This window comes from Anas platyrhynchos, chromosome 18 (assembly GCF_047663525.1).
Source record: "Anas platyrhynchos isolate ZD024472 breed Pekin duck chromosome 18, IASCAAS_PekinDuck_T2T, whole genome shotgun sequence".
Lineage (NCBI taxonomy): Eukaryota > Metazoa > Chordata > Aves > Anseriformes > Anatidae > Anas > Anas platyrhynchos.
The window spans coordinates 11,058,126-11,085,028 of NC_092604.1; the positions used below are offsets into that span (position 1 = coordinate 11,058,126).

A 26,903-nucleotide genomic window follows, 5' to 3' on the forward strand; every position below is an offset into this window, starting at 1 on the left:
GAGGAAAGAACACACCCAAACACGGCCACTGCAGTGGAGCCACACTCCAAGCTAGCACCACCTTGCAGCAAACGTAAGCCACTGTTTAGTGAAATAATTCAAATGCTGGTCGCACACACACAATTGGTTATTTTGGGGTAAATCGGACAAAAGGGAGGGTCATTAAAAAAACCCTGAAGTTTAGCAGTTAATTTACCTACTGATTCTGTAAAAGCTTTTTTCTTTCTAAACTCATCTTTCTGTCGCCCCTGCAGGAAGCCTCCTCCAGGCAGCACTGGGCACACACAAGCCGCTAGGATGCACTGAAAAGCCAGGTGCACGCAGGGCAGCTGCTAATATCTTGAAACTTCTCTGAAGCTCAGCTTTCCCTCTCACCAAGGCATTCTCAGTGCAGCCAATGCCTCTTTGAGCTAAGTCTGCATTTTTAATCTATTCACGCAGAATTAAGGACAAACTCTGCCTTGCGTATCAGCAGCCTTCTGGTAATTTGTTCAACAAAAGAGCTTGGCATGGTGATCTCGAACTCTGACCCCACATCTTTTAGTAAATGGCCCTTTCTGTTAGCTCGTTCTTGGATACCAGAACTAATTTACAACACTACTTTACAAAGGAGCAGAGAATTCAGCATCCGTTCCAGGAAAATCTGCTTGGTTCCATTAAACTGTACAACAAAAATGGGGCAAATTATTTTTATCTGGCAGAAACAGCAGAACACAAGACACTGTGGTCATTACAGAGCACATAAGAAGCACAGTTATCTGCGAAGAATTCCACCCTTTTATTATGAAAAGCCTTCTATCTTCATGAGAAAGGCCCCTGCCTCCTCTCCAGCACATTACACAGGGCAGACGCCCAGGCTTCTGCGCCAGGCCCGTACAGTATTTGTTAACATTTCACATTATGCCTCGTTACAAAGCTTCTATCATGTTGCAGATTTTTAATACTGAAGAAAAGAAAGCGGACAGACATGCTGTCAGAGGTTTTGGCAGTCTAGAGACATTTAAAAATTTGATTGTTTCCTTTCCACTACTTGACAAACCACCGACGTGCATCCTCAGCAGGAATTATTCCCATGGACACAAGTGGACATAAAACTGCAGGCATCCAACCGCCTGCAAACCCAGGCACGTCCGTGGGTTCGTGTTGGAAGGTTTTGTTTCTACTATCAAGAATACGATCTCTGTGGGGTAGGCACCTATTCTGAGTATGGTTAAGCAGCAGATTAAAAACGGGCAACTCATTTTCACATACCACAGAGCTTTAAGATAGGTAACTTCAGCATTGGGTCTTCATAAGAACCTTTCTTCCTCCTTGCAAAATGAATGGTCAATACCTTGGAGGTTTAATTGTTCTAAGAACAATTATAATGGAAAGGTCTATTTCATTAAACCAATCTCTAATGCTGGAAAACTAGCTTTGTCAGCTGTTTTCCAAAAGCATATGAATGTGCTTATTCTATGTTCTCTCATATCTCATCAAATTAACAGGCTTTTCTTGTGCAAGCTCTCAGAGAAAGGAAGAGCAAAGTTAGGACTTCCACGGTATGCCAGTGGCTTCCCATTAATAACTTCCTCTGCTTTTGACTAGGAAATAATTATGTTTCCGTTGGTTTGTACTTAGTCTGCTCCAGAATCACGTTTCCTGTGACTGTGCACCTCAGCTCCAGATTGCTCTTTTCAAATAAAAGGGGTTTCAGTGCAGCTCTCACAAGCAATATCATGACAGAAGAACACACACAGATAGAGCAGAACACATCACCACATTTGTAAAGATATAAAATTCAATACTAACCCATCTAGCAGGTAAGTCCTGTAGAATGTGAAGATCCAGACATCAGGCAGCAGGACAGAGACAAGACAGTAAGAGAGGGACAGAAATTTGGGTGGGAAGCAAACATCAAAAAGTTAAAAATCATATTTAAATTTCGGTATTTCATGAAGACACATACAGAACTATTTGTAAACACACAGAGACAGAGAATCACAGGATTACACGAAAACAAAACTCACCTCTTCTGAACCACAAGCCCCGTGTGTCAGAGTTGGCTAACAGCACTGTCTGAGCACGGTTACCTCAGTTTTCTAGAAACATGCTCTTCAGTTCACTGCAATTCTCAACCCTGAGATTTCTTTTTTAATTACTAAAGCAGCTGTTAAATCTGTACTCCCTCTTCCCCGGGCATAGATATTATTAGACAGCACCCCAAAAAGGTGTTTAAAATGTAGTCTTCAGGTTTTTTCCACAGTTGCTTTCTCTACTAAAGTTCTAATGAGATTTCTAATATACCAGTGAACACAAAAAAGCATTAACAGAAAGGCCATGAGCACTTCAGACAGCCTGCTTCTAGCTGTTTGTTCCTTGCCTCTGCCAGCTGTAGGGCAGACTAGTGCAGGAGGAACGGGAGAACCGTCAAGTCCTGGATAACTGGAATCACTACAGAAACACGAATACAGAAGCAGAACCATTTTTATAGTCTGGTGTTTCAGGGTCTTCCTCTCCCCTGTGGCAAATGGGGCCTCCCTCAGATCCCAACTACAGGAAATGAACAAGTGCCCATCAGTTGTTTTTCAGCAGGAGGCATTAAAACTTAGATGGGCCAAGGAAATATAGGATGAATACACTTATTAGCTGTGGAATTCTCTAAGGGTTGCTCCTGGGAAGACAAACTATACCTGGTCTCCTGAATCCATTGGTGGAAGGCATTAGCATGCTGAGCAAACTCCTGGCGCAACTTGTCATTCTCTTCCTGCCTTCGCTGTTCCTTCTGCAACTCCAATTCACGTTCCTGAGAAAGGAACAAAAATCATTTCAAACAGGGGAATACGTGACTGGCTTCATGCTGTAACAAAGAAAAAACAGCACTGCATACTGGTGCAATTCTGGAGGTAAAAAGAAGACTGAAGACTCAAAGAGTATCCTTACCTTTGGGGACAATTTCCAGAGAGGACTTTAAAGGTCACAAGCTATGAAAAGATCAAGACTTGCCTTGATAATTTTCTGCAGATTCCTCCAAGTTTCTTCAAGAGCCTCCATAGTAAACCAGGTGTAGGGGTTGGAGGCTACACGGAAGCTCTTGATCTGGCGATCAAGCTCTGCCAGCTGGTTGAAGTCAGCTTGAGCAGAACTAAGTGAAGAACGGAAAGCATCATGAGCTTCTCGCAGTGCTTTGATTTCTTCCAGCGAGTTACAGCGCACGGGATCCGTCAGATCCTCTTCAGCATTCTCAAACCAGCTGTTGAAGGCAGATGCCTTCTTTGCAAAAGTCAGGAACAGATCCTCAACCTTGAAAAAAGGAAATAATCCAGTTGGTCAGTTAAGTTATGCAGTTAGGCAAACATTGTATATGAGGTGATCTGGAATTAACAAGCCTAAGTTTGCATTTATTGCTTATTTCTTGTAAGTGTCTTAAAAATTCTTAAGGAAGTTTCCATAAATATTGTCTGCAAATAGAAAAGCTACATAAGTTGCAAGTGTTGTTTGTTTGTTTTCCTCCAAAGAGAACAATTCCATTTTTGTAGCCTCATGGTTTGGCTACTCACCTTTCTGAAATGCTCCTGAGCCTCCAAGAGTTTCTTTTTCCTGGCTGCAGAATTGGCAAGTAGCTGATTCCAGCGTTTCATCAAGGAGGCATGCCGAGCCTCAATGGCCTTTGATTGGATGTGTTTGGCTGCTAGCAGCTGGTCTTTCAGAGCAGTGATGTTTGCAATTCCCTCCTGCTGGAAAGCCTGAAGTCCAGCATCAAAAGTTTCCTGAAACATTAAAAAAAAAAAAAAAAGAACAAAATATTTTTACATTGAAATATATGCTATGCATCCTATGAAAGATATAGGAATGACTAAATAAAAATAGAAATAGAAATACTAGAGAGTCTTTTGTATTGCAGAAGTGTTCACCTCCTCTCTCCATCCCTTTCCAGGGTGGAAGCAGCACTAGCACTAACCTGCTTGGTGAGCAGTGTCTGCACAGAAGAGAGGTCACGTCCATAATCATCTGTCTTCAGACTGTTTTCCTTCTCACCTTGAAAATGAAACAAATGCATTAAAAACGTAGACATCTCTATCTCAAATGTTCCTTCCATTCCAAGCTGGGGGAAGGCCCTCTGGGCTAATAGAACAATTACTCCAAAGCATCCATCACAGCACTGCTGATTGCTTTGGGTGTAGGTCTGCTCATTACAGCACTGTATGAGAAGCTATCTGAGGTCTTTTGAACTGAAAGAGCATTTCAGTTTCTTTGTGACAGTGTACTGTGCCCCACCACAGAACGTACCTATCCACGACTCCACTACATCTGCTTTCCAGTTGAACTGGAGGAAGGCAGAGTTCTCATCCAGTTTGGCTTTCCTCTGAGCTGCCGCTTTCTCCAGATCTGAAACCTTTCCTTTGAGGCCCTTCATCTTGGCAGTAATGTTCTCCACATGGTGATTGTTCTACACGACAGGAGGGGAAAAAAAATAAATTAAATATGATCTTAAGGTCTTCCAAGGCATCCAGAAAGCTGCTAGCAGAACAAGGACTTCAATCAAAAGACTTTGTTCTCAATGTACAACACCGCCTAAGAAACAGCGCTGTAAGAGGTTAACATCAATAGCTTATTCAGCTGCAAAAAATGAGTAAGAGCTCATTTCAAAGAGTTGACAAATCAATCCTAAGAGCAGAGCAAGTCTATTTTGACATCAAAATGTCCTGAGCAGCCTTTGAAGGTTTTTCTTTACCAGTCAATTCTCACCTTTTTAATGAGATCCTCTCCGTTAGCACAAACATCGTTCACTCTGTCTTTGTGGACAGTAAAATCAGTCTCAAATGCTTCGTGCTTTTTCAGCAAGCCCTGCAAATATGACACACAACCACTTTTTAAAATATTTTCTCACTACTTGTGAAAGAAAGTAATTTCTAAAGAAAACACCATAGTTGGAATGCTTTTCTAAAACAAATCCATGATGTTTTTTCATTAATTTATTACTATGTAGGCCTTTAAAAATGAACCAACAAAGAAACCTCAGCATTGGAAAGACACAAAGTAAAGGTTCACTGAGCTCTCATCAATGATAATGCAGTGAAGATACTGAAGCGCTGACAAATCTCTCCATACCTGGATAGCTGCAAGTGTGTCCCCATAGTCCTCACTGGCTACCAGTGTCATTTTCTCATTGATCCATGCTTCTTCTTCCTCAACATTTGCTACAAACTGTTGGTATTCCAGAGACTCCTCTAGACGCTGCCCCCTGTATGGGTAAAGAAAGGTAAAATTAGCTGCGATGTTGCTTTCTGCGAATTACAGCAGCACAAAACCTAGGAATGTACAGAGACTGAACCCTAGCATACAATCACTCATACTAAAGAGCCCATCATCAGTGACGTATGTTATGATGTGATTATTGCTAATGACCCATATCTAAACACCTGAAATTCAATAAAATCTGGTCTAAACAAGCCCATGTAACTGTTTTAAGTTGCATGTTACAAAAACATCTCACTCACCGAGCAGCTGCCAACTGCTTTAACTCTTTCCAGTGATCCACAAACTGAGCCAGTCTCTGCTGTATCTCCTCCTTTCCAATTGTGTTATCATCCGAAAGCTTCTTCCCAGTGTCTAGAACACCCTGAAAAGCAGAGAAACACCCAATCAATAGAACATCACTTGCTCTTTTATGATGCATGCTGGATTCCTACAAACCAATTACTGGCTTTCATACTTGTCGCAAACAAGAAAGCCATTTCTTATAGGAAATCTGTCAAGGAGAGGTATTTACCTGGATAGCAGGTTCATGGGCAGCTAATTCTGCTTCTAAGCGCTTGTGTTTTTTCCTCAGGTTCTGCACACCAGTTAGGTCTCTGCCGTAGTCCTCTGAGCTAACTAACAATTTCTTCTCTCTATGTGCAAGAGAAAAGCGAGAAATACAAAATTTTAAAATTACTTACATAGGTCAAGTCTCACAAAAGAAGAAAAAAAAATTGCAAATAAGGAAATGCTCTTCATAGCATAAATAACTTGGATGCAAGAAATTGCATATGAGTTATCAGCAAACAGCAGCTGGCTTCTGGCAGCACATCAAGGGGAATGTGTAGGGAAAAGAAAGGAAAGAGAGAGGGCCTATCATTTCTCTATGAAGGATAGAGTTTCTTGGTAACTTTTATTTTTAAGAAGATAATTACTTTTTGTAAAGTTTACTTTCTGTTGTCTGATTATTATTATTACTGTTTTTTAACAAGCATAACAAAAAAGTGCTCTAAACTGAATGATTTCTATCATGCTCACTTCTTTCCCTCCTCTAAAAGTAGTAACACCAATACGGAAACAACATTTTGTTAATTACTACAACTGGCTGGAACAAAAATAGTACTTCAGACTGAAAAAGTAAGGTTTAATTTCTTTCTGGGTGCTTTTCCAAAAAGAGTCAAATTTCAGTTATCTGGTTTAGGGCTAAATAGTGTTACTTTTCCAGTACAGAGCTTTCCTTCTTGGGGTTTGACAAAGTAAACTGAAGATAAGAAGCCACACCCAAATCGGTGTTGAAGCTGTTTTGAATACAGTGTTCCTTGACTGGGAGGCAAGTATGTGTCTTCTTGTAGAGACACATACTTGTAGAAAAGGCAAGCTACAAAACCATACTACAGCCTATGAATGCTGTTAGCAAGCTGGCAGTAAGCATGTGCCCTCGTGCAAGAGCCTCGAACTTCCAAAATACGCACTTGATCCAGGACTCCTCGTCGTCCATATCACGGAAAAACTGATGCAAACGGTGGGACTCATTCAGCTTTGCACGGCGGGCAGCTGCCATACTCTTGATCCTCTGAAAGCGTCCATTAATAGTCTCACGTTTATCCTTCACTTGGGATGTATCAAAAGCACTGCTGGTCATCAAACTGTCAGCCTGACTGTTCAGGTCTTTCAGACGATCCTAGAAACATGGGTGAAAAGGTGTGTGAATAATATTATTGCATTATTTCTATACCAACAAAACCACAGAAATCTGACTTACTTGGCAGAGCTACAGTTTTTAAGAAAACATGTTTCAACAAGTGTACGACTGCAGCATGCATTGAAGTGGTATCTGCACAATTTGCTGATTACTCAGAGTTATGTTCCAAAACAAAAAGTGAAAGCAATACCTCATGAGCAGATATATCAGCTTCCAGTAGCTGGTGCTTCTTCAGAAGGTTGTTAACCGATGCCAAGTCCTTCCCATAGTCTTCAGATGCCAACAAAGCCTCCACCTGGGGGTGGGGGAAAAAAAAGGGGGTGAAGAACGAGCTGTGTGTTGTATTTTCACAAATCCCTTGAAATTGTAATGTCTCTAAAATCATGTAAATTAATTATCTCCTTAACCTTCTACAGTGTGGAAAAACCTTTGCCTTATCACCTGCTTAATTCTTAGGAGATTCTATGCAAATAGGCTTATTCTCACTTATTGTTTATAAATAATATAAAAAACATCCACAAGATTTTTAATCTTTTCAGAGCCTTGTAATAAAGGTTTTTACTAAATAAATCTAGACTTGCTCAAAGGTATACAGCGTTCTAGAAAACTGAAAATCAGCAAAGGGAATAAAAAAACTAGAAAAAAAACAAGTCTTGCAAGTAAATAATTCAAATCAATTACCTCTGAAAGCCAGAAATCAAAGTCCTTGATTCCAGTATTGAAATTCTGCTGTTTATTAGCTTCTTTCAGTTTCTGACTCTTTTCTGCTGACTTCTGTACCAGGAACTGCCATTGGTCAGCCAGGGCAGCTAGCCGTGCCTGTTATAAAATGGAGAAGACAAATGCTACAAATGAAAAACATGGTCTGATAAATGCAACACCACAATAAGGTACAAGTTTGGCTGCTGATTCCAGGTACACAAACTGCACAGTAACTATTTCATGTTTCCTAGCTATAATTCAGTTCAACATTTACATCCTGATCATAGGACCAGAAAACTTTTCTCCCTCTTAAGAACAAATAAAAATGACTACCTGATTCCTACTGGATAGTTGAAATAGAATAACTGATATAAATCAAGTTTTTTTTTAAAGGGGTATTTCCCTCCTGTTGTCCAAACATTCCAAACCCAAAACTAAATAAATCTTCTAAGACTTGTTTTATCTACCTTCACAGCATCCTCGCTGCCAGCACATGCTCCTCTTTCAATCAGCGAGTTCCCCATATCGATGACTCCACGGATCCGATCCGCATTGGCATGGAGCTCAGCTTCAAAGGCTTGGTGCTTCTGGTGTTTGCTCTGAGCATGACAAAAACGAAACTATTAGAAACTGGACAAAGGGCTCCTAAATTGTTCTCATGGGCTGAGAAGAGAGCACAAGAGTTGTCTACACAGAGAGGTTTGTGTGTAGTCTGATCCAAAGAAGTTCTCTCTCTCTCAGTAAGCATATTGACTGTTCACTCAGATAGTAACTCTCACGAATCTGGGTAGCTACCAAGCTTTGACCTAGCAAAACTGTCAATGAGTTGATACATATAACTCAGGCAATGTCTTCTGCATTTTACAGATGCCCATGTAACATTCCTTGCGTTAACCTTAGAGGTTACTCAAATAAAGCTTTCTCATGTACAATGCTATCACCTCCAAAAACTCCATATACTAAGCATAAACACAGTAGATTTCTATTCCTATAGAAGCTTCACAAATTTCTGTTTCCCTTTGTAATCTATAGGTAGCTAAAAGAAATCACTGCTGAAACCTATCTGCTTTTTGCAGTTTTGATATTACTCAGTCATACTTGACATTATATATTACAGTCCTGAATCAACATCAAAAACTCTATAAAATAACTTTGAACAATTTATTTATTTATTTTTTTGAGTTGAGAACACCATGAGAACAACAGGAGCCTAGGTGTAGGAGGAAGTATGCGGATCTCTCATATCTACACGATCCATCCACCCACCAGGAAGATAAGAATAGCACAAAAATGACAAGACGGAATTTACAAGTATTAACTGGAAATGCTAGTAACATTGGACATGGGTATGCGATGCCCTGAGAGAATGGAATGAAAGGAAATGTTAGATTTGAAATAAAAGATGGAAAATACTATAGCGCTGCCATGAGAAATTCTGCATGAACTGCTTTATTTTGGAAACCACTAATCCTGAATGCTGAGATTAGAAACATATCCTTCAAAGCAGTATCTGCCAACACATAAAACTCAATTTAAAAGCTGCCAATTGCTTATCTCCATATAACAACCATGACAACAAATCCAAGATGAGCCTTTCTCTTTTAATATAAAACTCTTATTTTTTCAACTAAGAAAAAAAATTGAATGTACTACAGCCTAAAGCAACAAACACAACATTTGTCTCCTTCCTTACTCTAGTTACATTCCCCCTCTTTGTCATCTTCTTTCATGTAACCTCATTTTACTCCACTCTTTGGATTTTAACAAGTCCTGTCAGCTTTCTACGTGATACGTATCCTTTTCCCAAGGGTTCCTTCTATATTATTCTCTTCTACTACTCTTGTAAGCGATCTAGGTCTACCAGCTTTATTGGTTTCGCCATCTTCAGCCTGTGATTCTAAAAGCTCAAGCTAACAGAGCTGACATCACATGTCATGGGTTATATCACCACCACTCTAAATTCAGAAAGGAGGTTGACATGCCTCATAGCTAAATTTCTAAAAAAGGATAGGAACCCATTTTTCCATGAGCTAACTCCTACCCCTCCACACACACAAAAAAAACAACCAAACCTAAAAAAAGAAAACAAAACCCAAATCAACCCTCTATCACTTATGCATCACAAATTAAACAGATCATGCAGAACACCTGCAAAACAAATACATAAATGATGCTGAGTAGGCATTAACAGAAAAGCCACATCCATAACATGAAGATCAATAGCTGTACCTGCATGAAGGTCAATAACTAATAGAAAACAAAGAGATTGCATGAACTGATGGATGGAGCAACAGACTGCAACCAGACCTTGTGCTCACACATAAGCTATACAAAGAAAACAAATTCACATACCGGGGCTAGTCCAAACTACTTACCAGCAGTTTGGAAAGCTATAAAACAGATTGAGAGAAGAAGTAGTTCAGTGCATTTATACTACTTCATAAGCCAGTATTTAAACACAGGAGGTAATTCTAAGTAATTATTCTCTAATACTGAAAATTGAGTGAGACTTATATTTTAGAATATAAGAGAGATCTCATATGGAGATGAGATCCAGGAACTTAGTTTCATTATTTTATTATCTAGATACCAGGAGAAAAACAGAACAGCTACTCAGGAGTATCTTCAGAAAGTGTGCTGTTGCAGATACCACATATCTTATTAATTATACGCATCAATAATTATCAAGTGAGTTCTATTTTGGGTCTCCTCTCATGCATAATGCAATTTCTATTTTCTCCTTGTTAAAGGAAGACCATGTCCAACATGGTGTGTTATTCTCTCCCTTACTGAACAAGAACTCCTCTGAACATGTTCTTTCAAAAAAGAGTATGCTTTGTGAAGGTAAATATTTCAATTTGATTTCTAAGCCTGATATTCACCTGGATATTAGTGGGATCCTTGTATGACTCATCACTTGCAGTTTGGAGCTTTTCACTGATCCAAGCTTCAATTTCATCAACATCACGACTGAACTGCTGGAGAGTCTGAGATTCTCCTAGCTTAGATCTCTTCTCAATCATTTGAGCTTTCAGACGAAGCCACCTGTAAGCAATTAAATACACGTATAGAATGAAAAACTAGGACTGCACAAAGCAGCACATTTTACAGCTGCAAAATATTGCCAAATACCATTCTCTTTCACAGTTAGTATCTGCATCCAATCTTACAAGGCTTTCAGCGTACTGACCTGTCCAGAACCTCATTGCGTCTGTTAGCAATGACTCCTTTCGCATAATGGTCAGCAGAGATGAGCTGGTCAGCAAAAGACTGCAAGACAGCAATTTTCTCTTCCTATTCAAAAGAGAAGCCATAAATTAGAACAACTTAGGTACTTCAAACTGGAATGGAAAAAGAGCTTTTGGTGGTGTGGTGTTTGTTTTTCTTCTTTTTTCTCTTCTCTAAAGGAAGACTATCTTCTACAGGACTGGAAAGTTCAAATTCAGAACACCTCTCACCTATGGCATTTAGGAAAAAAATATCTTTTGGACTTTGTAGTATGATCTCAGTAAAAGTTGGAAGTTTTCTACAAAAAACTGAAAACATACTTTTCTTCTGCTGTAAAAATAAACAATTTTCAAGTAAGAAAGAAATTTAGACAAATACCTGCCATACTTCCCACATCACGTTTGTGGGCAGTGAAATCCATCCCTGTCTGCATTAGCCACTTCTGAATTGTTGGTACAGATCCCAAACAACTCAATACTTAGAACCAACCTTTAGAAACCATACACAGTAGTAATTTCTTATATTAATAACCTGCATAAGAAAAACTAATCTGTTGCCCCCTCACTTCGGATACCCTCCTCACCTGGACATTGATCGCCTTATCAAAATCTTCGTGTTTCTTGATGAGTGCCTCCACGCTGTCTAAGGAGTCTCCTTTATCTTCTGTATTTAGGAAAGCCTCTCGGGCAGCCATCCAGTTTTCAGCTTGTTCACAGTCCCGATGAAACAGCTACAGAGAAAAAACTCCAGAGCATGAGAAAGACAGACCACGAACACTGCTCATCACCATGATGGAACAAACTCTTACGAAAAAAGGACTTATTTTTTATTTTTAGAAATGCAGCAGAGTACCTGCAGTTCTAGACACTGGTCTAACATCATTCTGCGCTGGACCCAGGCCTTCTCCAGGTCTGTCCGTTCTTGTTCTAGAATATCCAGTTTCTCCTTGATCTCTGGACTGGCATAGTGACCACGCGCCAGAAGTTGTTGTCCAAACTGTTCAAATGCCTGGAAAGTGCCAGCTCTTGCATCTATTTCAGTGCGGTGTTCCTGCACGGCACAGAAACGTGTTAACAAATAAATAGAGGACAGAGCTGTAATTGATCTATTTTTGGATCTGTAAGTGGAGAGTGTAAGAAAAACAAACATCTGTTGATGCTTATGATACACACTCACAATCTTTCACATACCTGGTGCCTTTCCAGTAGAGCTTCAGCTCCAGTCACATCCTTTGCAAGCTCATCTGAAGAGACCAGTCCCCGGATTCCATTGATCCAAGACATAAGGTCCCTGCAAACAGATTAATAAACAATTTTTCCCTTCCTCCACTAAAATAAGCCAGAACAAGAAAAATAGTTCTTTTTCAAACCCTCCCCAGAAATATTCCTGTGGAACACTGAGCCATGTATACTTCAGTGTATAATACAGCAGACAGACAAATTGGGTAGGAGGGAGATAGACTCTTCACCTGAAATCACTGAGGAAACGCTGCAAGTCATGAGAATCTCCAAGCTTCTCTTTGCGCTGGTCAGCACGTTTTCCCAGACTATTCCAAGCCTGATTCAACTCAGTGCATTTTTCTTGGAGATCTTCAGCGGATTCTGGATGTGACTGGATCAGACGCTGGGCAGTTTCACCAAGAGAGTTCACCTAGAATTAAAGAAAATAAAATAAACACAAAGAAAACAAGAATAATGTTTTATACATTTCAATTATCTCTGCTAGACAAAAGAAACCTTATGGTTTTGTCCCCTTCTCAGCCTCACCTTGTCTCCAAGAGCTGCTAAGTCTCTCTCAAAGCCTTCATGTTTGCGCTGCAGAGCCTGCACACTGGCCAAGTCATGTCCATAATTGTCTGTATTTAATGCTTGATTCTTCTCCTCTATCCATTCTTTTGTTTCATCAGCATCTCTGATTTGAGCAAAAGGAAGGCAGAAAGAATTAAAATGGAGGCCACGCTAGGATCTCCGTTACCCAGCAGGTTTAAACTGCAAGATGACACAAGTGAACTTTGGCAAAATAGGACAGCAGTTGAGATATCCCAAACCCTCAGTAGTTCCATGCTCCCATGTTAACAAGCTTTTATTTTTCTAGGAAGTATATAAAAAAGTCTTCTTGTTTTACTGGTGGCCCAACTTGCACTAAACAAATTAGGGGCTGAAATATGACTCATTTGGAACAGGTCCCATTATGTTTTAGAACTCTTAAAAATAAATTATTTTACTGATTTAAAATCAAATACGGATACAAACACCCTACCTGTGGAATCTCTGGACTTCGTGAGCACTGCCCAACAGCTGGCTTCGCTCCTCTGCTAACTGCTGCAGAGACCTCCAACGTTCATTCAGTTCCTGAAAAACAGCAAAAATCAAGCTCCACACTGATACTGCAGAATCACAGTTTTTTTTATAGCATTTCTGCTTAAAGAAACTCTTGTGTTGGGCTCACTGAAACTTTATGATGTCAAACAGAAAATTTATCGAGTAACATGTCATTCACTATGCTTATCATCCCCTTTTTCATTTTGCTGACACCTGCAAACATGCTGACTACCCCTTCTTCACGTCCATAGTTTTTTTTCAGGGGTTTACTAAGGACACAGACAGCAATGCTGGAAGATTTCCTAAAATGGTTATGCTTATGTTATTTAGAGTATATAAGCAAATTTCACCAGTCAGTAACAGTGCAGGTGAAGTATTCTGCTTAATTTCAGAAAAATGCACAAATTCAATTAGCCTGGTTCCAAAAAAAAATAAAAATAAGGGTTTCTCCTGACATAAAAAAAAAACATAGAAAAATATTTTGTGTGTATAATAAAATACTGATGTAACTTGAGAAGTAATTGCCGTATGTTAATAATTCACTCAACAAGTTCATTCAGGAAGACTTATAAAGGGTAATGAAAGACAAGAACTACAGAAAGGTAGGTGAAAAAGTTCTCAGCTTTTAAGTAACCTCAGAAAAAGTTGTGTTATTACCTTGATTGAGTTAAATGTTGCCACTGTGTGTACCATCATACGCGCAGACTGCATGAAAAGGCAGAAATAAAAAAAAGTAGCATTAAAGTCTACTTTAACCAATCAGAGCCAAAATCAGATTGAAAGAAAACTTAAAAATCCATAATGACTTGGCTTAGGTTAAAACCACAGACTTTGCAAAACACAACTATACAAAATGCATGAAGAAAGAAATACTACAGATTTTAAAGGTTTCAATTAAAACTGTTGAATTCTTTTAATTTTTATATAATTCTTTATAAATCTTTAGAACACTGTTTTGAATACAGTGTCGTTTATGAAACACCAACAAGAAGCAAGTAAAAACTATATTAAGAATATTACTTGCAATACCTAAGGTATTCTAGATCAGGGTAAGAACAGTTAGACATGTACATGTGAATGCTATCTCATTTATGTAATTTGAAAAAACAACAACTATCTTAATAAGGACAGAGGAAACTTAATGCAACATTCAAGAAGTGACTAAAAACAAACAAAACAAAACACAATTGTTCCCTCAGTCAGAGGGACAGAAAATAATTGCCTGAATGGTTTAACTTTTGGCAGAATCAGCTTAGCAGTTAATTGAAATAATTTTAGAACACAAGGTGACAATCAAAACAGGTGAAAGACAGTTTGAAAAATTATGACCAATTTTCTTCAATATGCAATCTTGCTTTGGCAAGTCTCAAAGAAAAAAAGAAAAAAGGAAAAAAGGGCATATGAGAAAGTGGATGGTCTATTAAAAAAAAAAAAAAAAAAAAGAAAAAAAGATGATGTGCTGTAGTTTTTGATTTACTTTGCCATTGTTTGCTAGTAAATGACGACACCTACCTTCCAAGGAGAGGCTGTCTTAGAATCAGTTTCATCCTGTTTGAAAGAAGTGAAGAAACAACTTGAAATAGGAATGATATCAGAATGTATTTTAAAAACTCAGGTATCTCCTTGTTTGAACCTTACCAACATAAATCAATTTTTACAACTAAGTATTTTGTGTCATTTTGGGTTTTTGATTTGTGGAGTAGAACACTCAGTAAATAAATGGATGGAAGATGAGATCATCTTTTTACATCCATTCAAAATCATTATCGAGTTCTGTCACGGAAATGGATTACAGTCACGGCTGAACTTATACTTGTACATCCCAAAGTGTTAAAAATGCAATGCAGAAATTAACACTTACCCTGGGCATCATACCATAGACTTCCTGCAAAGGAAAAAGACAAGATGCCTTGTTATTTTCTAACAGAAAGGAAATTCTGACTGTTTTTAAGAAAGGGAAGATATCAGGAGATACGCTTTGAGGTAGCTTCTTCTACAAAACGGTTACCAGCACGTCATAAAGTCAAATATTGCTCTCACAACTTGTATGTGCAGCAGAAATGGGAGTTTGACTAGTCAACATTATATAACACATCCTCTTAGGGCTTAAAAAATAGACAAGCTGCTTCAATACTCTTTTGGCAGTGGATAGAATTACTTACAGAAATAGGAAAATATGTAACAAGTTTGAAAAAAAAAAAAAAAAGTTGTTTTATTAAAACAGGAAAACAGAAAACCCCATCATTGTAAACTAAATTGTAAGCTAAATTCTATTTCTCTTTTCCCCTAGCATTATTGCTGTTTTTCCTGCAAAGAAATAAAGGCTGAAATTTCATATTTATATGAAGAAGTAAAGCTAATACATGGGATCCCCATGATTTTTAATATTATTTTAAAGACATTAAAAAAGGGGGGGAGGGGGAGAGAGAGCTCTAGATAGTGCAATTTGATACAGCACTATTTAAAAAGAAACACTTCAAAGGATACCTTTGTGCTGGCCATACTATAGAACAGGCACTAAGTGTCTCTGATTAGAATGCCAGTACTATCAGACCAGAGAGCAAAAATGAACAGCTAGAATCTTATAGTGACACACAAAGTAGAATAGACAAAAGAAAGGAATAAAATCTTTCACTTCTCAAAAGCATTAGAGTAAGTCGGAAAAAAAAAAGTGGACCTGTTGCTCTACTGCTTGCACTTCCTCTGCCATCAGTCCTTCTGACTCCAGGTCATTTGCAACCTTGTTTATGTCCTTCAGACGTGACTCATTAGCTTTTAGATCCTGCACAGAACAGTAAAAGTCACAGCATTAACATTCACACAAGCAAAACACATGGATTAAGTTTGCACACCAGGGGTGCCATGAGGTACACAGTTTGTAAGCAGCAGGAATTTAGCACACTTGAACTTTCCAGTTACCAGTGAATATAGAATGCACGAGAGTCTATGCCAAGAAATCCCAGCTGTCAGCACCAAGTGTCAATGAATTAAATAAATGCATCTTTGCACTTCAGTGTCCAGTATCTTACCAAAGTGGACAGAACAATAATAAATGTACAAGCAATTCTTTCATACCTCATGCAAAGTAAAGAAAAATTAAGAAGTATTGCAGAAGTGTTACGAATACTGAGAGAAAATTAAATAAATAAATCCAAAAGCCTAACAGCATTTTGAAACAGAGAATTATTTTAACATATCCTGTCCAACACTCTACAGCTGAAAACTAAAATGCACATTTCCTTTCAACAAAAAAAGGAATAGAAATAGCTTAACTGAAAGACATGCTTTACACAAAATGGAATTCTTTCAGAGCTTGTTAGGTTCTATATTTTAGCTCTAAATTATCAACGACCTATGACCCAGAAGCAGACGTTATGCAGCATTACAACATACCTTCTGAAAATCGTCAAATTTCTTCTGCAGCACCTCGACCTGCTCCAAATCAGCACCCACTTCCTCATTTGTGAGTGCAGCTTCTTTCTCATTGATCCACTGCTGAAGCTCATTAGCCTCACGGAAAAGCATAAATTTTTTGCAGCTTTTCTCTAACATGCCTTTACGTTTTTCTCCCAGCTCAAGAAGAGAATGATACCTGGAACAAGGAGAAAAGGAAGGCAGGAGAAGTCAAGACTGAACTGAGCAGTCTGAGCAATTAAACAGGTGCTGGTATCACCAAAGATATGGGAAGTCCCTACAGTCTACACGTTGCTATTCTACAGAATGATCTAGTTACTCACAATTAGGCAAATGTAAACTGCACGTTTCTCCACTATATGGATAACCACACCAAAATGAGACCTCCCACATGCAACACTTTAGTGGGCAAAGGCAAACCCCATATCCCTGCTCGGGTCAAGGTAGGTTCTTAAGCTACAGCAGCAGTGCAGTAATGACTGCATGGGATAAACCAAGAAAAGAGCTTACTTTCTGAGAAGTATTTTCCTATAGTATGTCAAGTTTGCCATCAGATTATTTAAATCCACTAGCCTGACAGCTATTGGACACAAAATGTCTTATCTAGGCACTATTCAGTGCAAGATCTGCTGAATGTTTAAAGGAGGTGTTATTTCTTTGATAACAAAACTACATTAAACTGGGAAAATACATCAATTTTATATTTACATGTGCTACTTTTATATCCGTGGAATTCCCAACAACATCAGTGAAATTACTCCTTGTTTAGATTAGAAAAAAATGCAAAGTAAAACATATAAAGTGCTTAAATTGCTTTGAACGAGCAAATAAACCTTAAAATACAACCACAAAAACATAACAGCATCACTGTATTTAAAAGCACAAGAAAATTGATGTCTCTAATTTGATTCCTGGTAACCAACTAGACAGAGATGACCCTGTAAGACCTTTCTCAAGCTATTATTGAGAAATGTCAACAGAAGGCTACCGTCGTTATTGATCTGAATTATAAGTCTCTTTAGCAATGCAAAATGCCTGTTTTTAAAGAACCTTGCACTCAGAAAAGCCACTAACACCCCTTCTTATTGTTACCTTATTTTTACCTTATTTAAGTCTTCCAGAAGATGAGTTACTCCAGCTGCCTCTTGTAGGCTTTTGCATATTCTGAATCAGATTATAAATTGGTCTACTACAGTAATCAACAGCAGAACTGATTCTCATTATTAAGCCATGAATATGTCCATTCTGATGTTATTAAATAATATAAAACATGGCTGAGACACCTGCAGGGGCCTCGGACAGGGATACAGCAGCTCACCAACATTTTCATTTCCTACCTCGGGGCACACAGGTAAATCATAAGCAATTACCTCCCAGCTTGAGGAGTTTGATGATGTCATATTTTCCTAACCAGTAACTCAGCGATGACAAAGGCTGCTGAAGGAAAGCCTTGATACCCTGGGCTGTTATATGTCAAACTGATAATCAGCTCTAAGCCTCTTCACGAAGCTGAGACTTAGTCTCAGACTTTGTTTCCTGTCTATTCTGATTCAAGACTGGATAGAAAGGAGCTAAGGATCGGATCTTTCAAATTAGGTTTGCATGGAAACATCCTACCCTGGACTTGACTTGCAGGAGCTACTGCCATACAGGAAAACACTGTTTTGAAGCCTGCCCCAACTATAGATGCTTGCTTCAGCAGACAATTTAAAGCATTAAATACTTTCAAAGGTCACAGAGAACCTGGGGCAAAATTCCATTAGAAACAGACCTTTCCTCTAAGTTACTTTGCAATGTTTCAGAGACTAACAATGGTTTCATTTTTGATCCTCAGCAAGTGTGTTCTCTATGAAAAGACAGCCAGGAACAGCCAAGGAACACTACTGCTTTAGAGCTCCCAGCAAATTTCAATAATGTAATGCAAGATCAGTATTTTTTCCTGGAGACTTGAATTCGAGTTTGAAAAGTAAGCTATATTACAAATAAAAGAGAAAAAAAAATGCATCCTACATAAATACACTAATGCTTTTTGATGACCTGGCATGAAAGTTACTTTAACTATGTTAACTCCATCCTTCCCAAACTCTAGGGCATTTATGTGTGACGTTATACTTGGTATATAGGTTTTGTGTGTATTTATATAAACAAGCAATTCTACCTGCACCTCAAAAAATGCAATGCATGCATTTTAAAGAAAACAGCCTAGATATCACTAAAACCTCATTTGGTAAGCAAAACCATTAGAATGGAAAATAACACCAACGACCAATTTAGCAGTGCAGACGTGACCAATAAGATAAGCAGCTGGCTGAATGGCTGGCTGTAAAGAGCACATGAAACACATACCATGGACACACTCATCTACACTAAAATAATTCACATTGCAGAAATTGCTTCCTTCATGTCTCTTTGGAGCAGCTTTCCCAAAGAAAGAAACAAAGGGAGAATGAACAGTGACAGTATGGAGACAGGATGGTTTAGAAAGGGCTAATCCTACTCACAGTTCTTCGACCTGTTTCATACGCAGAGATACACTGCCGACTTCCTTAGTTATGAGAGTCCTGCACAGACAGAGGGAGCACAGCAAATGCATGCAAAAAATTAGTTAGATTAACAAAAATAATGAAAGCAGCAGCTCCATCCATGGGTCGTCTGTGGTAGGAGATGGTTAAGAGTTCACATTTAAATGGAGAAAATTAGATGTCATTCAGAAGCAAACAAAGCAAATCAGACCAGAGTGCAATTCACATGAGGAAACCTCAGCAGTACAGTTGAACTCTCTCTATAAGGACTCCTCGTTTCCTGATCACTGTGCCATTAAAACTGAAAGGTGGTCTCCTCTCTTTGGCTTTAAAATAAGACACCATTGTTTTAGTTCTTAAAAGCTTCAGGCAAACCCATAAGATAGTTACACATCATTAAAATCCTGAACCATCCTCTCTTCTCACTGGTACAGGCTACTTTATTAGTTTGGTGGTTTTTTGTTTTTTAAAACCAAGAGCTAAAGCTAGTAATTATTGTATGTCATTGTAATAACTGGTGACTCAAAACAACTGAGGAGAAAGAAATTCTCATGAAGAGTGACAGCATAACTATGTCACCAGATGGGAGTATGCACAAAACTTACAGCTTCGGCTTCCAAGTGGCTTGATAAGATGAGCCAGTAGCTCACAGCTATCACTCACAGCCCTGCCTTGAACTAATCTACTACTACCATGTGCTTTAGGAGGTCATTACCTAGCCGTCACACAGTTTTCTCCATTTGCAATGGCGTGTTCCTCTTTAAATAAATAAACAAACAAATAAAGGAATGGGAGTAGGCTTTCACCCGTGTTATGGCAACAAATAATGGCACCACATTTCAGGAAGAAAAGCAGAAAGCTAGCACTAAGATGGCTGCAGCTCCTAAGGAGACATCTGCAGAGGCAGCCCTGTATAGGGAGGGTACTGTACTTTGGTAGCCAAATTTAAGAAAGCTTTTCAAAACAGATCACACATTAAGAAGTGACGACTACAAATACAAGAGCTGCTTAGGACAGATATAACTCACAAACAAGTTTAAGTTGTTAAGTACAACAACAAAAGAAACACATAAAATACTGAAGTCAGACAGCAAATTGAGCTCAAGTGTCATGAATTTTACAGTTAAAAATGGGAAAAGCAACAGGAAAATCTAGAATAAGAATACCATGACTCAGTATGGTGCCCCTAGTAACGGAGCCCCTCTGTTTTGCTCCAATTAATTACACCCTAGCATAAGAGGCAACAACCTAAACTTCGGGCATATGTGAGACAAAGGCCAAGCCAGCAAATACTGGATGGGTGTTGTATCTTATTAGTTAGATCTTACTGGTTGTCAATTTGTTCCTGTCGCAAGGCTATACTGCCCTGCTCTTCCAGGAGATTCTCTCGGGATGCAGACTGGGCAGGATCTAGTTTTTTCACGTAGGCAGCTGGTACAAAGCCCTGACGATCATTAACTTCAACCTTCCACCAGTCCTGGAATGAAGGGGAAAAAAAAAGCAACCACTGTGAGGCAAGCACTAAATAAAGTATGCTGTGTACCTGAAAGGTGGCAAATTAGAGGTTTCTATTAACACAAGAAAACAAGCTTGTTCTTTTTATGGAGGTCATTTCAAACTGTCTCCTGCAGACATCTAGGTCTTACTTCCACTTCTCTCCTTGTGTTTGGTAAAAAATTCCACAAAAAAAGGGAAAAGCTTTTCTTACAGACACATGACCTATGGCAAATGGTGTTTATCTGACTTGGAAAAGCTGGCAGCTATAAAGGAGACATGAGAATGAGCCAAAGAGGTATGCTAAAGTGCTGAACGGGAACTGGGACAAAATGCGCAAATGCTTTACCTTCTCTGAATGCTCTTATTCAAAAATAAGCAAATTAACTAAAAAAAATAAAAACGAAACCACTCACCAAAACACAAAGAACAAAGTAAGAGAAGCAGCAAACCAGCAGACAACAGCATACCTTGTTGGTGCTGTTGAGTAAGGTGAGGATATCTCCCTTTTTCATAGTCACCTCCCGAGGACTCTTCTCTTGGTAATCATAGAGTGCCAGAACAAGCTCTTTTCCAGTTTCATCATCAGTGGGAGCAACTTGTTGCTAACAAAGGAGCAGAAGGAAGATGAATAGAGATGTAGAAATTGTTGCATGCTTATGACAATCGATGTAACTGTCCTATAAATTACTTCTGCCTTACTTAAAGCTACTGTAAATGCTTTAAAATGATTCCTGTTGAAATAAATGTAGTAGAGATGGACTTATTTTACATGCTGTCTGGGTTCAAACCTTGAAAACGACCACATTATTCTGTTTTCTTCCAATGTAACATAGCAGTCTGTTACAATTATTAAAAGAGAAAACGAACTTTGTTATGAGAAAATTGAGTCCAGTCTGCAATAACTTCTCAAAAGCAACAGCTGTTATTAAGCTTCGTCTTTGCCTTCTGCTGACCCAAGAATTTTAGCAACGTGATTAGCATCTTTCCTTACCCTGCATGACTGGGCCTGTTCCCTTAACGCCTGTATGCTGCTGCCGTAAGCAGAAAGATCAGACATCAAAGCTTCATGTTTCTTCAGAAGAGCCTGAAAGTGAATGATAAAAACAACATGTACACCTAGCCATTTTTACAGATGTTATTCTGCTTAAAACATATACTTTGGCTCCATACACAGGCAATGTGGGTTTTTCAGAGCTGCCAGACTTCTCTCATGAGAATAGCTACTTCTATTTATTCACAGGCTAGATAGTCATCCAAATGCTTCTGATGCTTTTCCTCTACCTTATCTCAGTAACGCTCTTTTGTTCTGACTAAGAGTACTACATATAACTCTGGAAACAGAAGGAAAAATGCCTTTAAACTGCAGTTAATTTCAATGAAATGTCAGTGCAACATCTAGGATGTGGTGGTTGGCCACGGAATGATAATTGTACAGCAACTTTTACACAAAAAATGACTTCCAGACTGATAACTACTCAAAACCAGACTCATACTGAAATGCAACATCACATCAGGCAGGAATTTACTTATATTAATCTCATTATGCTGTACAAAAACCCTATAATATAGTGAATGCAAACGTAAACTTTCCTCGCAATTGGTTTAATATACTGAACAGCAATATTTCATGTACAATAATAGCTAAGATATAGGAAAAACTGCCATTGCCTCATGACTCTGAGCCAAAATTCAGCTTGATGCAAAAATTTTCCACCCTTTTTCATCAGAATCCTAAAATTATCAGAGTCCCTTATTTTCTTTGCCAGTGGACAAATTTCTTGCTCTATTTGTGCCCAACTGATTTAAACAATGTCAAATACCTCGGCTGAGTCTTCATCCTTCCCATAGTCTGTGCTGCCTACAATGGGCTCCTTTTCCCTCATCCACGATTCTGCCTCATTAGCATCAGCAAAGTACTGCTGAGCTTGCAGAGAATCCTCTAGATCTTGTCGCCGTTGAGATGCCTTTGCTTTCAGAGAGTCCCATTTTTGGTTTAGCTCATTCAGTTTGGTTTTCACATCCTCGGCAGCAAAATGCCCTATGTAACAAAAAGAGGAGACTCTGAAGAACTTAGAGACATAAATAACACAGACTAAAAGGTTATTTGTATTTTTTGAAAGTCAGAAAACTTCAACCTGTTTAAATTTACATAGCCTATTCTGACTGGAATGAGGAAAGCATAATTCAACTTGTCTTTTGGCTCAGACTGGAAAACACCGCACTTGTCCACCAAAATGTACTAAGAATATTTGAATCATTTAGAACAACACAAGCCGCACAATAATATTTCTTCTAAATGATGAAACAGAAAAGGACATATCTTTCCAGCTGACAAATATTATTTCAGATGGGTATTCTGCATCCTGGAAACGGAATTTATTTTAGCATTCTGGAGTTAAGAACACCCAGTCAGAAATAAAAACACATGCTTATTTTAAAGCAGAAATGGCTCTTACTATCTGTGGAAGATCTTCTCTTACATCATGATTACATATTACAGTTACAAGCCTTTAATAGCTTTCAAAAATGAAGATATCATCGGCACAAAGTTCCTAAATGACTTGAATAAGAATATGACTGTGTTCTGTCAAGGGCAGGTGCAGATCTGTGACAATGGTGACAGTTTCCCATCAAGGAATATATTTCTACTTCCAAGTGAAGGAACGACTAGAAGTTCATCCTGCTAGCCGGTACCCCTCTACTTCTCAGATAAAAACAGGCAGTAATTCTTAATTGTACAGGGCTAGAGAACGCTCTAGCCTACACAAAGACTCTTGGATTTCCTGAAAAATGAAGAATAAAAAAATAGAGACATACCTTCTTCCACCATAGCATTTCCTTTCTGTGTGACGGCTTTAATGCGAGGCTCATGGCCTGCGATTTCTGCCTGCAAAGCCTGGTGCTTCTTTAGCAGATTCTGGACACCAATTAAGTCCTTGCCTGAAAAATATAAAATTGTTAACCAGTTAATTCAGAGTCATCAGACTGAGAAAAATTCAAGGAAGCTGCAACCAGTAGCAGCTCAACCTTGTAGAGTAAGCACTATCACATGAAGACAGAGCACAATAAAATTTGAGTTAGCCACTGACATTGTAGCAGTAATAAAATTTAACGGAATAGTTAAAGACACTTGGATGGACCAACCTCGGTTTGTTGAGGCAGCGATAGGTTCCTTTTCCCTAATCCAGGTCTCTTCATCTTCAATGTCACGGAAAAGCTGCTGAAGGCGAAGAGAATCTGCAAGTTTCTGCTTGCGAGCTACCATAGGATCCTTTAGAGCTTCATATCGAGCTACCAAAGCTTCTTGCTTCTTCTTGATATTGTCAGCATCAAAGTGCCCAGCATCTTGGAACTGGCGTGCCTGGATGGTAATGCCATCTATACGATCCTAAAATTAATTCAGGAATAACGTTATGTCAAGACCTTGATTAAATTTTATCACTTTTTACTGGGTGTAGTGGCTAAGAACATATGAAGAGTATTTTCAGGTCTTAGCTAATAAGTTATACTGTGGTAGAGGAAGAGAACCTCAGCTGCACACTGACAGTGCAACACTTTTTTTGTAATAATTCTGTCTCAGATTATATTCAACAGATTATATAAATGAAATTGTTTTTAATCTGTCAATTTCATAAAATTAAGGCAAAAGATTTTTTGAAATTACATTAGTTTTACAGATGTGCTACTCTAGATGAACCATTTTTCGACTGTTACCAACTCATAATTCCACTCATGTGGGCTTAGGCTTTGCTGATTTTCTTGCTGTGAATTTAATTCTCCTAAAGATTATTTGCTGTAAAGTTCTATATTTAAAAATGGAACTGTTCTGCCTCCCCTCCCATCTCTTATAGAGCTGTGCGACAACAATATAAGTAAGAATAAGCTATCTGCAGACAAGCAAGAATTTGCAAATGGAGACTCTAAGGCAGAATTACTACCCAAAGCACAGCACACGTTTTTAAGTTGGTATTCACTGAACAAAACAGTATTTAACATTTTCTAAAAATGTATTTTTGTCAGTCAGGAAGATACTGTTCTTATTGATGTCAATTTACATTTCAGTTCAAAGTTATTTCTGATAAATAAACAGTGAAGCTCAAGCTACAAAAATTATGAAAATACATATTCTTACTATCATCTGCCAAGGTCTCTGGAATGAATATTTTCAAGTGAACAGAACTCAAGGGCAGGAAGAAAAATTATTCCCCTCACCTGATGGGCAGCAACATCGGCTTCTAGCAGGGCATGTTTCTTCTGAAGATTCTGAACACTAGTAAGATCTTTTCCATAATCATCGGAAGCCAAGTGCCCCTCTACTTCATACAGCCAGAGCTCAATGTCCTCCACATTGCGATTAAACTGCTGCTGTTGATTGGCTTCACGCAGCTTTATACCTGAGTGAGAAAGAGTGATGAGGAAAAGGTGACTTGAGTTTTCCACTTCATTTAACTCACCTCCTCATCTTCTCCCAGCTAAACTCTCTACAAAAAGCATTGTCTGTATTCCTCCTACAAGTAGGTCTTACCTTTGAGTTCAGTGGCTTCTAGAAGTTTCTTCCACAAGCTGATAACTTCATTCATGCGAGCTGCCACTTCATCAGATGCATAGTGATTGACATCAATCAGCTTCTGGCCAGCTTTCTCCAGTGCATCAATACGACTCTGATTAGCTGAAAGCTCTGCTTCAAAAGCCTGATGTTTCTGAACTTTGCCTTGCAAGTTTGATGGATCCTACAGATAAAGAAAGAAAAAATCAATCCAAAATTAGTATCCATAGAAGAATTTTTTTAAATTAGAGTACACTTACATACATGCTAAGATGTCACAAGAGGATTTGGTGCCACAAATATACCTTTGAAATCAGAACATTTAAACTATTGAATAAGCATGATTACAGCACAACGGGACAATCTTCCCTGGGGCCAGGAAGAAATTAGAACTCTTCCTGTTACCATTAATACTGCCTCCTTCAGCAAAATTTGGCTGATACCGTATCATTAGACTGATTACATTACGCTTGGTATCGTCTTAAAATTATTCTGATATCCATTTTGTTTTTACCTTGTAAGCCTCATCAGTTGCAGTTTTCATTTTTTCATTAACCCAACTCTTTAGCTCATCAGAATCTCTGAAAAACTGTTGTAGATGGAAAGAGTCTGCCAGTTGAGCACGGCGGTACATAGCTCTTTCATGAAGAGCATTTCGGCGGTTCAGCAGCTGAAAGTAAAAAAAAAAGTAATGATTTTCAAATTCTTCAGAGTGCAAGAATGACCACTGTATCTGTTCTTATGGCAGAGCTCCTTTGACTTATCCCATATTGCAGTCATACTGTTTAAAACAATAAAGCAGAACATGATTTAAAGTCTGCAGTCTACTTACAGCATCTCTGCGTGTAGCAACGTCATCCATGGCATAATGGTTATTCTGAATCAATTTAGTAGCAAACTCATCTAATGCCTAGAGAGAAAATAGTTTTCTGTTTATTGCACATAATAAAAATTGTTTGTGCAAGTTTACATAGTAAATTAGTTCTCAAAAATTCACAGTAAAACTAACATACAGACATTAGGAAAGCTATTGTTAAAACCCTTTTTATCTGTACCATCACCTTACATGTAGAAGATGGCAGCTTTTGATAAATCATCATCCATGTTATGGCACAGTATGCAAGCACTGGGTTACTGAGCTCTCTAAGGTAGCAGTCAAGCCATATGCTAACTTTTCCACTATTAATTTTCCATTTTACAACAGTACATACATCACACATAACAGTGGATCATTCGCAGAGCAAATCCCATTATTCTCTGTCATCCCTCAGCAATGTTTCCTATCAACAAATTCACTTGTTTTATTTCTTGCCTCTTTAGTGATCACCTAATGTAAATGTCTTACTGTGATTTTCTCTTCCTGGGCACTTAGGGATTTCTCAAAGTCTTCATGCTTCTTTAGAAGAGCCTCCACGCTATCCAGAGAATCACCAAGGTCTTCATTCAGCAGAAAAGCCTAAAGTAAGGAAACAAACACATCATTCGTTTTTGTGTTTCCATCCTCAGCTGCTTCAAAAGACAACCCAGGCATGATCAATGATATTTCCTACCACATGATTGGGAAATGCAGGATGGTATCCTGGGACTGTGTTCCCTGAACACATCCAACAGCCAAAGGTTCTGAATAATTCTATTTACCTTCTAATCCAAATGGTATTTTATGAGAATTAAAAAACATAGACACTATCTCAGGGCAACTTGTCTCAACTTATAGTTTCAGCATTAGATGGAAAAGGTCACTGCAGCATTTT

At 38.5% G+C, this 26,903-nt stretch overlaps 1 protein-coding gene across 17 annotated transcripts in view; it reads right to left on the reverse strand.

Annotated features, from left to right (window-relative positions):
• The window catches only part of SPTAN1 (spectrin alpha, non-erythrocytic 1), a 48,671-nt gene that overhangs the window by 4,526 nt on the left and 17,242 nt on the right, over nt 1-26,903 (reverse strand). For 5 of the 17 annotated variants that reach the window (XM_027471026.3, XM_072025127.1, XM_027471023.3 and 2 more), the window contains 40 exons: nt 26,498-26,608; nt 25,985-26,062; nt 25,667-25,822; nt 25,132-25,336; nt 24,819-25,000; nt 23,751-23,994; nt 23,424-23,546; nt 22,427-22,644; nt 21,598-21,690; nt 21,074-21,208; nt 20,438-20,586; nt 19,089-19,148; nt 16,567-16,765; nt 15,851-15,955; nt 15,035-15,058; nt 14,686-14,721; nt 13,831-13,878; nt 13,112-13,203; nt 12,619-12,763; nt 12,321-12,502; nt 12,043-12,142; nt 11,705-11,902; nt 11,436-11,582; nt 10,815-10,918; nt 10,507-10,669; nt 10,000-10,014; nt 8,092-8,223; nt 7,604-7,741; nt 7,113-7,217; nt 6,693-6,901; nt 5,753-5,873; nt 5,481-5,602; nt 5,092-5,224; nt 4,729-4,827; nt 4,270-4,429; nt 3,941-4,017; nt 3,540-3,749; nt 2,986-3,282; nt 2,673-2,785; nt 1,792-1,809 (listed from right to left, as the gene is read on the reverse strand). In XM_027471026.3, the coding sequence (XP_027326827.1) occupies nt 1,792-1,809; nt 2,673-2,785; nt 2,986-3,282; nt 3,540-3,749; nt 3,941-4,017; nt 4,270-4,429; nt 4,729-4,827; nt 5,092-5,224; nt 5,481-5,602; nt 5,753-5,873; nt 6,693-6,901; nt 7,113-7,217; nt 7,604-7,741; nt 8,092-8,223; nt 10,000-10,014; nt 10,507-10,669; nt 10,815-10,918; nt 11,436-11,582; nt 11,705-11,902; nt 12,043-12,142; nt 12,321-12,502; nt 12,619-12,763; nt 13,112-13,203; nt 13,831-13,878; nt 14,686-14,721; nt 15,035-15,058; nt 15,851-15,955; nt 16,567-16,765; nt 19,089-19,148; nt 20,438-20,586; nt 21,074-21,208; nt 21,598-21,690; nt 22,427-22,644; nt 23,424-23,546; nt 23,751-23,994; nt 24,819-25,000; nt 25,132-25,336; nt 25,667-25,822; nt 25,985-26,062; nt 26,498-26,608 (5,246 nt within the window). The remainder of the gene's footprint in view (nt 1-1,791; nt 1,810-2,672; nt 2,786-2,985; nt 3,283-3,539; nt 3,750-3,940; nt 4,018-4,269; nt 4,430-4,728; nt 4,828-5,091; nt 5,225-5,480; nt 5,603-5,752; nt 5,874-6,692; nt 6,902-7,112; nt 7,218-7,603; nt 7,742-8,091; nt 8,224-9,999; nt 10,015-10,506; nt 10,670-10,814; nt 10,919-11,435; nt 11,583-11,704; nt 11,903-12,042; nt 12,143-12,320; nt 12,503-12,618; nt 12,764-13,111; nt 13,204-13,830; nt 13,879-14,685; nt 14,722-15,034; nt 15,059-15,850; nt 15,956-16,566; nt 16,766-19,088; nt 19,149-20,437; nt 20,587-21,073; nt 21,209-21,597; nt 21,691-22,426; nt 22,645-23,423; nt 23,547-23,750; nt 23,995-24,818; nt 25,001-25,131; nt 25,337-25,666; nt 25,823-25,984; nt 26,063-26,497; nt 26,609-26,903) is intronic. The other 12 variants (XM_072025129.1, XM_027471032.3, XM_027471028.3 and 9 more) reach the window with 6 other exon arrangements.